At 36.9% G+C, this 17,580-nt stretch overlaps 1 protein-coding gene across 1 annotated transcript in view; it reads left to right on the top strand.

Moving 5' to 3' along the window:
• The window catches only part of CDK5RAP2 (CDK5 regulatory subunit associated protein 2), an 80,323-nt gene that overhangs the window by 38,603 nt on the left and 24,140 nt on the right, over nucleotides 1–17,580 (top strand). The window contains 7 exon segments of the mRNA XM_080562511.1: nucleotides 4,966–5,061; nucleotides 5,816–5,863; nucleotides 6,485–6,675; nucleotides 8,862–9,327; nucleotides 12,502–12,769; nucleotides 14,179–14,295; nucleotides 16,519–17,119. Of these exon segments, the coding sequence (XP_080418637.1) occupies nucleotides 4,966–5,061; nucleotides 5,816–5,863; nucleotides 6,485–6,675; nucleotides 8,862–9,327; nucleotides 12,502–12,769; nucleotides 14,179–14,295; nucleotides 16,519–17,119 (1,787 nt within the window).

The raw sequence follows: 17,580 nt of genomic DNA on the forward strand, positions 1-17,580 counted from the left end.
CTTAATTCAGCAAGCGTTCAGTGATGTGTTTAGTTGATTTTAAGGAAGCAACATACACATTAAAATATTTATGGTGTCTGTGGTCTGTTGGTTTTGCCTATTGAAAGGGGAAGAGTTAATTTTGCTTTACAAAGAAAGCAATATCTTATATAACATTTTAGCTATTACTGAATGTCTGCTTGTCTACTGTTCACAAGAGTCATCCTCATGCTGTGCCTAATTCTGTGACAGCTTAGTTCATATCTCATCTCCACCTGCAAAACGACTATTGTTCACAATGGCCAAAAAAGTAGGATTAGCACTTTGGGCTGCTTAAAAACATGTTTGTTCATTCATGTAGAATGGAGAAGTGGACAGCATTGCGGCAGAGTGCTGAGAGATGCAAGGAAGTACTTATTGCTGGGTGTTTGATGCTATTGCCAAAAGTTAAGACTACTTTAGCTGTGGGGAAGAAGAGTTCTGGGTAAAATACTTCCAAGGATTTTGGGTGCTGGATCCCCATGTATCTTATTATACGTGAATATTGAAGGATGTTCAGCAGGCTCTGGTAGACTCTAGTGAACCTTCTAGCTTGTTATAATGTATTGCTGGAAACGTGGCTGGTATTACTTTTCTTTATATTCTGCTGTGGTTTTTGTGTTCAGTTACATTGCTCTTGTATGCTACATATTGAATAGGAAGACAAAAATATAAAAGGAATACTGATGGTAGTATTTTCTGTCTTGAATTTCTAAATCTGAATTAAACTCAAAAGAACAAGAGATAGATAGGAATAGTTTGATTCAGGTGCATGTAGGGATTGCCTAATTCGTGAACTGTCACTGCTGATGATTTTTCTGAAGGACTCTGGAAAAAGGGCCATGTCCTTTACCATATGTGCTGCAGATGCACTGGGAGCAATCAATAGAAGTTACAAAATTATTCTTGCTTTTTCATTTTTAAGACATATTTGTGTTACCTTTAATTGAAACATGTCTTAAATTATAGATCAGCCTTTAGGGGTGCTGTGTGTTTTATTAAAATAATGAATTTACATGTTACTTTAATAGGTTTGCTCTGTAAAGCTTGTGGGTGATCTCTTTCAAAGTGCTTGCACTTTACATCCTTTAATATTTCTAGTAATTTGCTGTGTCATCCTGCAGAGGGTGCTGCACCCCCACTGATGCAGTAGTTAATAATACCAAAGGAATTTTTGTTCTGTACTAAGATTATCATGACAAGCTATCATGTTCTCATGCATTTGTATGAGCATGAAAAGAACATGTAGGGCTACTTAGTTAAGAAGCTGCCTATGTGAAATGAGACACAGAATGACAAAGAGTGAAGCTTGTAAAATATAAATAAAGCCTCAAAATTCTGGTGAAGGAAACAGAAAAGTAAAATATGGTATTTTAACCTGTGCCAGAATGATGACGGTACTATAATGCTCTGAAGTTAAAGGAGCGGTGATTAAATGTTTTTAGTTTAAAAAGGTACCAGTTCATCAGTCTTGTCAATAAACAGCTACCTGGCTTTCAGGCTATGGATGTGACAACATTATATTTTGTGTATTAATAACCATTGTCAGAAAGAACAAGTCCTATTTTTTGTGTGTATTTTAGGCTAGAATTTGTTGGCAGGCAGTGCTGAGATGATGCTAACGTGCTATAAGAGGAATTTGGACAGACACAGGAAGGTGTACCCTCCGTAGGTTCTTAAAATGAACCCATCTTTCTCTTCCTTCACAAAGCTGAAGCACAAATCAGATGAATCTGCAAGCTGGGGTCTCTGCAGGGCATCCCCAAGGGTCTGACAGCCCCTGGTACTCTATTTTTTGGCTTCATGTTTGGATAGGAGGGAGGAGGAGGATAGAAGAAGGTTGGTTTTGTACTGTCCTCTGAACATCTGCTTTCTCTGAGAGAAGCAGTCTCAGTGATTTCAGCCTCCAGGGCTCCAGGGATCTTTGCAAACCAAGCATATCAGTGGTTCATTTAGGAAAAACATTCTCAAGGTTTTCAGTCTCCAAGGAAATACTTTAAACAGGCAGCTTATTCTCAGAAGACTCTTTTCTGGCCTTAAGCCACATATTTTCTTTTAATATTTTGTTGAACAGTAGATTATATTCCTTGGAGAACAGAAGTTTCTTTTCAGCCTCTTAGACATAGGACCATAGGACCAGGCTCAAACTGCAGCCATGTCTTATATTAGTGTGCTATAATCTGTTGGTCTGATGTAATAGTTTCATTTTTGAGAAGCATCACTTATGAAGCCCAATATTGGCCTGGGAAACACATGCACTAGAAAATGCTGACTCAGAAAAAGGGGTTGCATTGGGTAGGTAAGTTATATGTGCAAACTAGTTTAATACACAAATGTATTTAATACACAAATTAATTTGACGACCTGAATCTGGCCATGGAAAATTCAACCTTAGCAGTTTTTTATAATAGTTAATAGTTAATATTATTGGCTATGATGTCCCATGATTACAATGCAAAAATATCTTTTTTATTGCATATCTTTGCTATGTACCACAGTCCTGTCTGTGTCTGCCTCTAGTTTTCAGACTGTCTTTAGTTTGTGTTGTCCCAGAGAGCCAATTTCTAAGTGAAAATACCAAAATAATTAAAACATGACTCAGAAATTAGTTTTGCACATAGGTTTCTAATAGTAAAAGGAAAACATATTAATATGCTGCACCATTGCACCATCCCCTTTCTACCTTTAGTAGTTCTTACTTAAAACATTAGAGTTGTTTATAGTGCTAAGAGTTGGAAGTTAAAAAGGCTTTTCTCATTTATTTCATATATACATTTATGTGCCCATTTTGTGCATGCTTAATTAAAAAGAACAACAAACCCCACACATGCATTCAATTCCCAGTGTTCTTAGGAAGTAAAAATAACGCTCCTGAAGCATCCTGTTTGTCTGCAATCGGGCTGACGTGCCGTGAGCCAAGACTTTACAGCATGTGATGCTGGGGAAGCAGGTTTTTCTTTTCATGTCATAAGTTTCAGCAATGCACTTCATATCCATCGAAGCTATAAATATCACATCCACGACCTCTAGACACCAGTTTCTTTCCTGCCAGTGTGTCATCTGAGGCTCTGTACCTATAATCTCAATTTACTGCTTTTTCTGTAACTATGCTCAAGATTCTGCTTTTCTTGTCTTAGGGTAATTTTTCTTTAGCCTCAGTCACACCAAAATATGACTGTTATACACAACAGTGCTGTATTATTGCCTCTAGTGCTTTAAGACTAAAATTTTTATCTAATGCAAGGTTGCATCCACTGTGCCAGTGCTATATCCTACCTGTGGTTTGGGCATGCCAGGCATTGCATCATTGATATTCACCATCACTCTTGCATGTTTCTAATATTTAATGAGGTTCTAGCAGCAAAGATCTTAAATAACTATCTTTTTCTATTAGATTGGGAAAAGTTGCTATAAAACAAGTTGATATAAACGTCCAATCTGGTTGAGATTCTATTTTAGAGTTCCCTAAATGTAGCTGTTTGGATGCCATCTGCAGTGATACAGAGGCTTGCCTGTGCTGTGTTTTCATGTGCCTTTATCCATACCCCCTCTGCCTCTTGTTCTGCTGCTCGTTCCTCCTAGCTCAATGAGTTGTAACTGCTTGCATTGTTGGACCTGCTCTCTGGCTCAGGTCTGCCACACTTTGGGAACCTTTGTTGAAGTTTAGTATTGATGTGTGCCTAAACCACTATATATCGCAAAAATCATACCACCGTTCATTCAAGAACTCCCCCAGAAAGCACGAGTTTTGCTCTGTGAAGTACCAGAATGTAGCCAGGAACCTGAATAAATTGTTCACGTTTTTCTGCGTTACTGTATATGTAGTGGTATATGAGGAAACAAGAATAGCAAAGCTTGGTTATGGAACGCAGCTGCGAGTGTTGCATCACAGGTGAGCGGTGGAATGTGGTGACTGCAGGTCCTCTGGGGTGCATCCCAGAGCTGGTTGAAAGACAGTCATTGTACTCAGGTTGTTGTCTGAATGGCTTTGCCAGAGTGTGACTACTGAATGTAATAATAATAATTTTTAAATAGGAGGTTTCCTTATGTCTAGTATTAAACTGACTTTGGTAAGGTTAGATTCTGTACTCTCTTGCTGAAGCAAATTGGGTTAGGAGGTAACTTATGAAAGAGGTGAAAATATTCTCTTCTCCATGAGCTGGGTGTAAATGGAGCTCACTCAGGAGTGGTCTGTACTGCTGTTGAGTGATGAGCAACCTGTGTCTTGTTCCTTGCTCAGGATTGTTACTCAGGTCTAACACCCAGCAAACCAAAGGCGATTGTGGTCCTGCCATCTGCTGCGCTGATGTCAGGGACTCCAGTTCTGCTGCTGTTCTAAAATAAAGTTGGGGCTTCCTCCTCTTTGCTCAGGAAATATTAGTGCTGGCATATGGACTGGGTTCTGTGAAAAATAGGGAAAATGATGATTTGGCACCATTTGCTGCAAATTGACAAGTTTAGGCAAGACAAAGCAGATGTAACCTTTGTTACAGTAAGTCTTTTTTAGGAAGCTACATGTGTTTTCTTTTAGAAGTGTCAATGTCTTGGATGCTGGAGAAGAGCCTTAATTGTGTAGCGAGTGAAAAGGAATTCTGGAAGTGGGAAAATAAAATAGGCACATTGAGAACATGACTGAGGATAGGGGTCCTTTGTCAGGAGAGGTTAAACGATGTTCATTTGTTTTGTTAAAACTGAGGGGAGAGGGGGAAAGTGTTAAATAAAAATGAAGTAATGTGAAAGATAAGGTTTCATTGTAATATGAATCATTCCTGTTTTTTGTATTAATTTCCTTTGATCTTGTTGAAGAAATCTAATTCAGTGTTTGTTACTTTGTATTACAGGCTTTTTTTGTTTTCTTTTAAGACATGTCACTGACTTATTTATGCATGTTTCATATCACAGTATTTTTTTGTGCTACATTTTCACGTCATTCCATACTTTGTGTAGTTTCTTGAAACAACAGAAGAGCCTGTGATGCAGACTGAAGATGGTGACAATGACAGGAAGATGCAGAACAGTCAAGTTTATGAGAGGGTCAGTCAGGTAGGACTCTGCTCTGTGTACATTATGTTACACTACTCTTTTCTCTGCATAACCTTTAAAATTCTTGCATTCTTAGAACACAATGTCTTTTGCAAACAAAGCATGCTTGTCTTGGTATCTGATTTTGCTTTCAACTGATTGTTATACTAAAGAGTTTCTGAAAGCTTCTGCCTGTGTTTTTCTGCTGCTAGGGTCTTCCAGTCAGGATAGCTTCCATTCTGGTCCTTATTTCCTCCTGTTTGAGTACTCATAATCTTCCTTAATGGGGATGATAGTCCCTTGAAATTGTGTTTCTTTATACACACACACTCACTCAGTTTCTCCCTCGCTAATCTTCAGCCCCCCTTGTAGTTGGGCCTCTAGTACAAATTGTGTGAGATTCTTCTGCTGCTCTCATTGATGAAAAAATATTGGACGTCCTTCCTCAGGGTTGAAATACTTGATATCATGGTAACTTGCTGAAGACATTTTCATACTTACGTAAATTTCTGGAATCAGCTTTCCTCTGGTCATTCAAAATAAATGTAGTAGAAAGCATCACGGGATGAGAAAATCACGGTGGAATGAACCTCAGAAGATCATAGAATGCAGTTAAAGTTGAATGTTTCTAGTTGTTTGAAAATGGTAACATGCTAAAATCTGACACAAAATGGCACATTTTGACTGGTTATGTTGACTGGTTATATTGAATAATGATTGAATAATGATGTTCTGTTCTCTGAAATTCGTAAGATCTGTGTTTCTCTGTTACTAGGTATGCCTTCAGCTATCCATGGATTGTCCTTCCGAGGTGGATAAACAGGTAAATGATGTATTGTAAAGATTCTCATATTAACCTCATAAACGTCTTAATCTCTCACTGCTGATGTGTACTGATGAAACTGTAACCAAATGGACCCAGTCTAAACTCTCATGTAGTTGATAAAAAGATTCCCATTGATTTAAATGGGGGTAGAATTACTGGAGAAACCCCATGTAGAAGTTGTCTCCAGTGTAACATAAATGAAGTTGGCAGCTTGTAAATACTATAAGTTGCATTCTGTCCTTGCCATCAGGGTTCGCACCTGGAGATCCCAGGGCAGAATTTGGTACTTTGAATATAGATGTTTCAAAGGTAAACTAATAAAAAGTTAGCTAAAATCTGCAGGCAACATTCCAGAAGTTTCGTATGTATTCAAAGATAAATACCCTCAGGGAAATCTACTTAGTACTAAACAACTGATCACTATGAATTAATCATATGAAGTAGATGTTCATTAGTTTTTCTATTAATAAATAGTAAGTGAAATGTCTGTGGATGCTTCTTAATGTAGATAAAGGTCATCAGGAATTACAAAACCTGATTACAAAAAGATTACAGCCGTGAATTTAATAGAACATTGCATACCTGTCTAATAAGAAAATGTTTGCAATTTTTTAACAGATAACTCCATCAGGCTATTCAGAGAGTTTCTGCAAAGATAGACATTATAGGAATCCAAATAAGCCTCAGTTTGAACATGATACAACTGGCAAACACTTTGGCAGAATAGGGATGAGTGAACATGAAACAGAAGAGATGAACTTGCTCACATCTCTTTTAAGAGAAAATAGAGCATCTGTACTTGAATCTACGTAAGTATGTGAGAGATGCACTGCTTTTGACAGTATTTCTATTTGAGAAGAGAATAAAGTAATTTTGCTAAAGTGAATTTAGATAATGGCACTGTCTAATTTACCTGAGAGATTGGCAAGGCGCCTTCAGAGCCATTTTAGTCTATCATGCAATTAAGTAATTAGGAAACATACTATCAGTCGAAATCCTTATGAAAAAACCATTACAATAAAAAAACTCTCCGAAGTTATTGATACACGGAGCTTTACTGTACAGAGGAATTGTTTTCAGGATGGGGGCTAGCAGTGCTAAAGGGCACAGATGATAATATGTAGTGCTGATTTTTTTTCTTTTTTTTTAATATTAAAATGTCAGAAAGCACAGGCCAGTGAATGGTGGTGTGGTGGAAGGGATGAATCTGTATTGCTCTAGAAGTGATACGTGTGAGAAACTGAGGATGGAGGAAACGGAGTTACAGTGACTGCAGTGTTAATTCTGAATGGACATTACTGGTATGCTTTGTGGCCTCTGTCCTTCCATCTGAACAGCTTGAACAGAGGCTTGCTTTCTGTAGGCAAATCAGGCAGTCTGTGTCCATGTGCTGCAGCTGACTAATTGGTTATTCCAGTGTAAACCACTTGTAGGGCTGCTGAGATGAACCATGTTGTAAGTACTTAGGTCAGTTTTGAATCCAGTTTAACAAATGTTTTGTATGTGTGTGCACAGGCGCTACGCTACAATGTAATCCATTCCCAGGCAAAATGCTCGTTTCTGTAGGATCTGGACAATACCAAGAAAGAAGTTGTACAGAAAAAAAAACACATCATCATTACTTCCCCCCCCCCCAGTTTCATGCTTTTAAACCACTTAATCTCCAGGTTGAAAACTGAATTACAGCTTTGCTGGAGATCACTCTCATTTTTCTTTTTGTTCTTTCCATGTTCTAAGCCTATATACAGTATGAGGGGACTTTTTTCCAGTGCCCATTAGTGTTGTTCCTTCAGCTAGCCACACCACAGTGCTTTCTGAAGAGCAATGGGAATGACCTTCCACATACAGAGGGCTCAGCAGTGCTGGTAGCAGAATGTCCTCTGGAGTTACACAACTCAAATCCTGTTCTGGGTTCAGGATGCGCTGCAGTTGACTTTACTCAAGCAATTCTGTGTTTTTACATTACTATCTAAAACTCTCCAAGAGGCATAAATGGACTTAGTTGCCAAAGGACTATTTAATGACAAATGAGGGGATGTTGCTCTTAGAAGATGAACAGATAACATTGTTTTATTTGTTAACATTACTTAAAAGTCTGCAAATGAGTGATTTCACCACCATCATCTTTAGCATTTTAGTGTGTAATCTTTTCTATATCCAAGTATAAATGTCCTGACTGACTGGTGATGAGCCTGTGCTTCGGGTAACAATTCTCACTAATGACATTAGATGCCAGACAAAGACATAAAAAGCCTAGTTAGTTTCTACAACTTCAAATGCTAACTGTATAAATACAGTTGTTTTAAATGCTGGTTTATATGTTTAGCGGCACAAACTGCTCTTTATTGGACACATGAAATCATCTGTAGAATTTGAGGACTTGCTTATGCCTTAAGTGCCTCTTATTTGGCTTCAGTTTCACTTAAAACATTGCTTTCTAAACAGTTGTTGATGGACCCCTGGTTATCTGTGAGGCAGTTTGTTGGTCTGTAGTGAGCTGTTTTTGCAGGCTTTTGGCTGCTTTCTCAGTTTCCAACTTCTATGTTACATTAGAAATACATGAAGGGACACATTTCAGCAAAACTCAACATCTAGAGTCTCCCGTGTTTTGGTGGGAATTTTATTTTTAAGGTATTTCAATCAGAAAGTAAAATGGTTTGAAAACCCATTCCTGTTTCTTATATTACTGTTACGTAAGCAATTGATTTAGCTACCAGAGGTTTACTAACTGTTTGTGGATGAGGAAAGGGGTTATAGAGCATATATGGTCATGAATTCGAGAAAAACATTGATGAGATAATTTGTGTTATAACTCACGCTGTGAAAATGTTTCAAAACCTCTGTTCATTAGTGAGTAATTCATTAGTGAATAAAAGAGTCTCCTGGGAATCTCAAGTATGTCAAGACACTGCAAAAGTGTTTCTTAGAAGGTGTTCTTGTTTGCTTAAATAAAAATAAAAATTCATGCCTTTTCTTTCCTCCTTCCTGAGTATAGCAGACAAGAACAAATGAAAATTGTAAATGAACTGTTAGATCATCTGAACACAACTGAGCAAGAATGTTCAAGTGAAGATACTGAGAAAAAGGATGAAAAAGATCTTAGGCAAATGATTATTCAACTAAGAGCTGAACTCAAACATTTCAAGCAGGTCAATAAATTCTTAAAGCAGCAAGTAGAATTGAAATCAACTTTTGATGGGAAAGAGAAGCTTTATCCAGATGCAACGCCACAGATTAATAAGGATATTGAGTTGTTGAAAGTGGAATTGAAAGATGCAGCTACACAAACAATGACTTTAGAGGGTAATGTCATGAGATTGAAACATGAAGGCAAAAAAGGAGCCTCAGAAGAAAAAACAAAATATTCAAGATTAAATGCAGAAAGAGAACATCAGCAGGAAAATGTGTTTAAGAAGGGTGAGCAGCATGAAAGAATTTTTTTTTCAAGGAGAACAAATGAAGTAAGTTTATTTAAGATTCTCTTTTTAGTACTGAGGGGATAGATGTACAAAAGAGAAAAGTATGTTTCATTTCTAATATTAAATCTTGCTTTTGTGTAATGTTTAAAATTAGGAGAAGAGATATATGCCAAATATATTTAAGATAATTGTTCTTAATATTTGAATCTTTTCATCATGCACTTCAGTATGCCTTAGACCATTAATTAATTGAGTTTCATTCCTCACTGGGACTAGATACTAGTGAATATTATTAGCTATTTGGAAAAGAGAGAAAGTTTATAGCATAGCAGCCTGATTCTATACAGCCTTATATCTATGTTCAAATGGTCATAAAGTGCAGAACTAAGAGGCAAATGGGGTCTAGAAAATTGAAGATGTCCATAATGTCTCAGAGCATGCTGGTGAAGACTTAATGGTAGATTTCAACAAACTCGAATCTTAATTCTGTGCTTTTATTAACATCTTAGCATTGTGTCTTGCTCTTACAGAAGTATGACCAGTAGCGCTGTGTAAAACTGTGGGGGCAGTTCTTCATATTTGGTTTGAAAACTAGGTGCACAGAGTCTGCTTTGTGAATACAGACTTACTTAATTTGCTTATGCCAGTTCAGTTTTCAAGCCTTCTGAAGGCAGGCAGCCTCTGATCCTAAACAAAGAGATGGAACAATAGTGCCTCCTAAAGAGTTCATGTGCATTGTTTCAGTAGCAGTTATAGAAGCTAAGTTGAAAACTCTTTGAAGATCTTAGCTCTTGCAGGGGAGACAAAGGAGAATCTTGCTTTTGACTTTGTGCACTTCTAATAGAGAATCTTGTAGCACCTACTGCAGGAATGGTTTCCATGACTTTAGTGATCAAGAGATTTCTGAGAGCTAGCGATTTATGTTCCAGCTTGTTCTTATTCTCTCCATTTCATTAAAGGAAGGTGCTTTTAAACCACGAGATGTTGTCTGTACTGGAATAAGCATCTCCATATGGGATTTTAAGGAAAAGATTTTGGCATGCATGGTTTTCCCTGGAAAACACCCTAGGGAATTCTTGCCAATCTTAGGAATAGGTTGTGATACACCTGAGAAATCAAAATCCGAGTAACTCACAAAAGCAACGTCTTGCTTCACCAATCAGCTTACATGTAATCAAACTCTATCGGGGCATCTTCACTTGCTAGCAGAGATTCAGTTACCTTCTTTTGAGCTTTCCCTATTGGTGGTAAATTTTCGATCTTTAACAAAAAAAAAAAGTGTTTAGGAAAGAAAGACAATGATAATGGAAATGTTCTTAGGCTATTGTTAGCATTCTTAGGGTATTGGGTATTTGGTCAGTTGTGTTTGGCAGGCAGGCTGCTGTGAGAGCTGTGCCCACGTCTTTAGGATGCCTTGGCTAGTCTGACCAAGCCCTTTTGAGGCAGAAAGGAGTGGATCTGTTTGCCTTGTTCTATCCCGGGCAGCTGGCTTCAGGAACAGATGAAGAGATGAGGGCAGGTGGAAATGAGGAATAATAAAGATGGATAGTAGGGACTGGGTTTTGAGATCCTAGCTGGCCTATTAATTAAGATCTGCTTGTGATGACTTGCTTAAAAGCATGAGTGATGTCTTTGATTTGCTGGTCTCACCTCTCAGGAACGAAGGACAATCTCTGAAGGCAAGCAGAGGCCTGTCTGCCCTCCATGGGGAATACCAAGAGTTCTTTCTGCAATTCTGGTCACTGAAATCTTTTTTTCAAATTCCTGTTTTCATTAAGTTTCAGTATACTGTTTTGGTTCATCATGTTCCAGATGCCTCTCTACTTTTATGAGTTGCAACCTCAATGCAGTTTAAGAGTCTTCTTGTTTGGTCTAATCCAGTGTATCTGATATTTCTGAATGGCTTTTATAAATAATTTCATATAGCCTGCTGAACTGGACCTTAAGTAATCTGGGTGATATGTATGTATATGCAACAGCCCTGAGACAGGTGGAAATTGTTCAACATTATTTGTGCATTTTAGTAAAACTACCAGGAAGTTCATCTCAACTGGATTTATTTTTCAGCTTCCAAATGATATTGTATTCATTTATGTACAAAACGAATTGAGTATATCATTAGGAAAATGGAACTTGCTTTTTATTATTTTAAATTGTATAAAGACTATAATTGCTAAGAAATGAATGTGAAAAAGTATTTCAGAATACATTGGGTGGTAAAAGAAATTACAGGACTTAAAACACTGGTGGAGCAAATGAATGGCGAAAGAAATAAACTAAATCTATTTGAACATGCCATTATTGTTTTTTATTATTATTACATAGCGTTCTATAACTCTCATCAGCATATTGTATGTTTTTATCTTTTTGGAGATAGCACTACTTTATGCTCTGTGGTTTAAACAAGGACACATTTATTTTGTGTGGAGTCTTCAAGAGGTGAGGGGCTAACATGTAGTGATTTCCACTAAAAAATGTAGCTTCTCCTCCCAACTCCAATGATGTAATGTTTGTTACAGTAGGAGATGGGAATCCTGCAGCAGCAATGCATAGAGTGTATTGGTAATATTAACTATTTTTAATATGAACTATTTTTGTTCATAAAAAATTTCTCTATGGTAGAGCAAATTTCCTCTGCAGCTGATGCAAAGCTATGTTCATTTGCTCAAAGGTATCAAAGGGCTGGTTTGAAGTAGTGCCTGTTGGATGGAAAGAGAGGAAGAAAGGAAGCATGTTCAGAAATTTAGGAAAAATTAGAAAGATCCTTATTTTTTTTTAATATTAAAAAAAAGGATTTAAGGGAAACATTTCCTGGGTTGTGAGATACGATACAACTCATGAGAGTGGGAAGTAGTTAGAAAAGTCAGTTTAGGTAATAAACTATTTTCCTAATGCCTATAAAAAGTCAGGGTTAGCTAATACACCTACTGATTAAAATCCTTTGCTTAGTTGATGGTGATTTTGCTGCCTTGCTTCATGGACTGGAAGCCACTCACTGGGTGGTTGTGGATGCATAAGCAGCACTCAGAAAATTGAACCAGTGGCATAGGCTCACTGAATGTAAGTTTTCCATGTTGCAAGGGTATTGCAGTCTTACTATTTTATGTGACAGTTGACTGAATCTTTATTTTTCCTGGAATACTAGCTTATACTTCCTTTACGTGACTGCTACATTCCCACCTGCCAACCTCTCATTTTATTCAATACCTTTTTCAGACTGATTCTGCTTTCCTGCCCAAGAAGTCCCGTCTGCCTGTACTCCTAAGATCATCCAGACCACTAGGAAATGTGACTTTGAAACTTCGTGAGCAGAAATCAGATTCACAACTACAGCATCATACGAGGCTACCTTATGAAGATCTGAAAGCATGTGAAGTACAAAACAAACAATTCCAAGCACAAACAAATGGAGGGTTACTATTGAGCGAGTCGGTAACTGAAAACCTTGAAGAAGAGCCTGCAGAGGAGAGCACATTAGTGAGAGGTAGATAAACAATTGCGTTTAAAGAGCAGACATAATAACTTGTAATGCTGCTTGAAATAGTGTATTCTTTTCTTGTAGAAAGTAAAAACAGATCACTTTTACATATACAATGCTGCTTATTCTTAATATTTGTTGGGTTGGCAAATAATATATAGATGACTATATAGAAAACACTGTAGTTTTTTTCTTTTAGTTAAATTTATCTTTGCTGCTAAAATGTGTAACAGCTTTGTATGGAATAGAAAGTCCCTTGTATGCATGGTATAATGTATATAATAAATGACAGTCTGGGAAGGTGCCCACACATGCACACACATACGTCAATGTTCAGGTAAATGAAAAATTTCCTTTATAGGATTCCAAGCCTAATGAAAACAGTAACGGAGACAGGAGAGTATAAAAATGCCCTGTTTGTTTATGCTGCATAAACAAGATTTTCCAATATTCCACTGATCGGTCAAGTCATCTGAGTCTGTTTCCAGTGCAGCTGAGTTAATTTAAATTTACTTGTTGACAAAGTATCTGGATCAGCAACGTATGACAGATTTGTAAGGCAGAGTACAATGGGTATCGTATAAAGATTTGGAGTGGTTAAAAAAATTCATTTGGCAGTAAGACTAAAAACTGGGTAGAGATGTAAAAGACAGATGAGGGACAGAGAAGGTGTTAAATATAAGAAGTAAGATTAAATCAAGCACCAAGTGAGCTACTGTCAAAAGCAGAAGTTGCAGAGGTTTTGATGTTAATGATAACATTATCATGGTGTGAGAAAGATATGGCATGACTCAGTGGTACATACTGAAGTTGATTGGACTGTAGCAGTTAGTTTTGGTAGGTGCAAAATCCATGGAGAACTCTGAGAGGGAAAGTGCTTTTGAATTGTATCCTGAAATTACCCAAATCTGTTAGTACTAAAGTCCTGAGATTTCCTTTTCGTACTGGTTTCTTTACTCTGCAGTGGATAACACTTGTACTACAGACAGTAATTCTGAGACTTAATGCAATGGAAGTTTGCAGAAGTCTGTAATCAGTTATAGTATTGGATGAACTGTTTAGCCTTTTCTCTAAGTTTAACACGAGACATTTAAAAATACACTATGAATGATTAGCTGTTATATTACAAAGGGGACTTGCAAATGTTTGTCTTCATTTGTTGGTAGGATGCTATTCACATCCTTGTAGTTTGAGTATTTTTAAAAACGTGAAAACACCATTTCATACCACCAGTAATGTTTGTATTACATTCTCAATAGTTGCTCCTTAAATGATTTTCCTGTTCTAAATTATCAGAGAATCAGGTTTGTGTGTGGGTTGTGATTTTTTTTTTAAATTTGTTTTTAACTATCTCCACTTGATTTTTTTTTTCTATTCACATACTGCCTTCTGTTTTCCCCCCTGCTATTCTGCAGTCGCCTCATTGATCAAACTGGACAATAGTGGGGCCCAGGCTGACTTGCAAGACATTGAATTGGATACAGGGGTCAAGAATGAATATCTGATGGACAAAAATCAGCAAAACCGTCAAGGTAGAGCATTTAAATTGTGTGTGTGTGTATATATATATATATATATATAAAATTTTAAACTCTAGCGTCCTCTAAGTTGTGTAAAATTGTAATTTACTGCAGGCAATTGTCTCCTTTGCTGCTATATGTCAGTTTTAAATCTTGCTTATTTAGCTGGTATGGATTAACCGCTCTAAGAATCCCAGTTAGTCTTTTAAGGGTTATACTTTCAGAAGGGTCATGGGGATTTATGAGTCTGGTTACCAGTAAAAATAATGAGTTGTGTGCCTAACCCTGATCTCTACTGCTAATGTCCTCACTTCTGAACACTTCTCTGTATTAAATATGTTTGTTACTTTATGCTTCTGCATCTAGTTAAGAACTATTGCAATGAATCAGTTGAATGACAGAATTTTGCTTATCTGAGTTATTTGAAAGCGTTCAACTAGGTTGAAACCTAATGGAATCATTTAACAAAAATGTAAATAGTCTTAGTGCTGTATATTAGGTGTTTCTACATAACCCTTTAGTCAGTTATGGGAGGGCTTGAATAACCTCGTTAACCTGTTGTTTACAGAATACAGAGGATATGGCCAATTTTGGTCACATCATTACTTTTACTCTAAAGGTAGTGTCACTGAGGCCAGTTAGTTAGTTTGCAGGATCATGCCCTGTGTGTGCCCTTTGTGTGTATGGACACATATATGCACAGAGAGCTTATTAGTCCTTCTTTGATTAAAGGACAGTGTCTCATTAAAATCGGTAACCCATATTCTAATCATAAACATTTCTTCCCTAATATCTATTTTTATTTCCTGCTTTTGTTGTCTGGAACATTTGCATGAAATCAGGATTATAGAGTTTAAGAGTTCATCTAGTATCTGAGTCTTTTTCCTCTCAGTCCACAACCTTCTTTGACATCAGTGTTACTGCAGCAACCAGCTACAAAGTCAAGGGATTATGCCTTTCAGGTAGAGAAGGAGGAAGAGAAGCTAATGAACTTAATGTCACATTCTCTTATTCCCCGTGTCTTCTTGCATTCATACATAAGTGTTTTCTGAGAAACATTTCTGTCCTGTGATTCTGTCACCCTTGGAATGACATAAATAATGGTGTGCAGCAATCTGTGTATCGCAGAGAACATCAACGAGACTTATTTTTGAATATGTTGATGTTCCAGTATTGCAGCTTCATTTTTTTCCTGCTTTTAGGCTATATTTGTTTTGATTTGTCTTGTCCTTGTGCTTGTCTTGAAACTTCATATACAGCTGTCCCCTCAGACATACTTCTCTGAGTCAGATTTTGGACTGATTTAGAACTTGAACCTGGGCATTCAAATTCTTCATAGAAACCAAGGGGATTTGAAAGTATTAAGACGTCTGCAAGATCAATGCATGACTCCCAAAAGGGAGTTTCTAAGTAGCTGTGATCTTTTGCAGAACTAATAGAAGGCGAGAATTTAATTTACTGGTAACCAGAAAATACCATTTTCTTAGATACTTACAGCCCTCGACATACATAGAGCTATTAACATAGAGTATATGTAGGAATATGTAGCTTTTATTAGTCTGAATCTGGGTTGATTGCATTACTTAGGAGTGGCAAAGTCAACTAAGAGATGTGCTATGCATGCCAGATGAATGCCAGTAAAACCTTTAACACTGAACATTTGTATAGATTTTTAGAACACATTTTAAAAATAAGTTATTAAAGACCCTTTTTCAAATTTTACTATTTTGTTGATAATCTTTTTAAAATTCCATTGACTTTATGCTCCAATTGGTTTTGTATAGATTTTGAAGTGAGAAGAAAAAGAATATTTAATTAGAAGTTTTAGGAAGAGCCATATAAGGTCACAAAGTCTACTTTTAAATCTCGGTGCCTTACATTCAAGGTTATCATTTTTTTGTGGCTGGAAAGGACGGGGCTTCGTCGGTGTCTCTGATTCAGAACTGAATATAGCAAAAGTAATTTTCAATCTTTTCGGAAAAGAAAGCAGATTTATTTTAAATATTGCTTGTTTGAAAGCTTGTAAGGGGTTTGAAGTGTTTGATGTTCAAGTTGAGTTAATGGGCAAATCACAGAAAGAGGTGAAAGGTCCAAAACAAGTATAGTACAGTTCGTAATTATTCTGCATTTTTATTCTGTTATTATAGAAGTAAATGAATTCATTCTAGTGCTGTTAAGAACAGAATGTCAGATAAATAAATATTAATATTCACACGCAAGCCTCCTGTTTTTCAGAAATGGAAAATCATCATAACATTACCAATGTGAATATCCAGCACTCATTAAAAGAGATAAATGAAGAGTTTTATTCAATGGAACATGAGGACATTGACTCAGCTACTGCAAATTCAGGTTCCAAGTGCCTGCGTTCTCTTAAATTGAGTGTAACAAGTACAGATGCACTTGATGACTGTGAAGTCCTAGATGATAAAGAAGAATTGAAACAAAGAATTAAGGATATGAAGTCTGAGCTCGAAAAGTACAAAATGTTCGTGTTTCATTTACAGACCTCTGACCAGCTTGTATCGAGTGGTATTTCCAACATATTTTTGAGTGACACAGCCTTGCCCGTGGAAGGGCATGTTATGCAAGTGCAAGATTCAGCTATGCAAGAAATCAAACCATTTTCTAGTTTACATCAACCTATGGGTTACGAGATCCATGCAGAAAATAGGAATTCACAGTCTTCAAAAGTACCTGATGCATGGACAGCACAAAACCTTAGGGAACTACTCTCAGCAAATGAGGAAGGCCTTCAAAAAGAGCAAGTTGCAGATGTTCATCTTGATGAAGTGTATTGTCTTCAAAATAAACTGAGAGAAGCATTGCCATCCAAGTGAGTAAAGTTGTTATTGCTCCATGTTCCTTTTTGTAAAAAGCACTACCAAATAATATGGGAAGGTAATATGAAGGTAATTTTATTCATGGACGAATGTGTAACAGTAAAGGATAAATTTCACTAACATTAACATAAAGCAGCTGAAACATTTAGTTAAGAGAAGCCTTGAAGTACAAAATATTATTTCTCTTAGTACAGAACTATTCCTGATAAGCTCATAACATCCTCTGTGCTATGCCAGACTCCTGTGTCTCTCCCCACACCTCAGGCCCACAACAACTCTTAGCTGCAAGATGTCCTCTCCGAGCAAAGTCAAATATCCTTAGGTTATTCCATGGGTTGGGATGACCATGCTAATCGAATATTTGCAGTTTTGCAGCTTTTCCTTTTTCTTCAGGTGACAAATATAAGAAAATGGAACATCCCATTTAAGCTATAAACATTTCTGTGGGGAGTTG

This window comes from Anser brachyrhynchus (genome assembly GCF_964034855.1).
Source record: "Anser brachyrhynchus genome assembly, chromosome: 19".
NCBI classification, from domain to species: Eukaryota; Metazoa; Chordata; class Aves; order Anseriformes; family Anatidae; genus Anser; species Anser brachyrhynchus.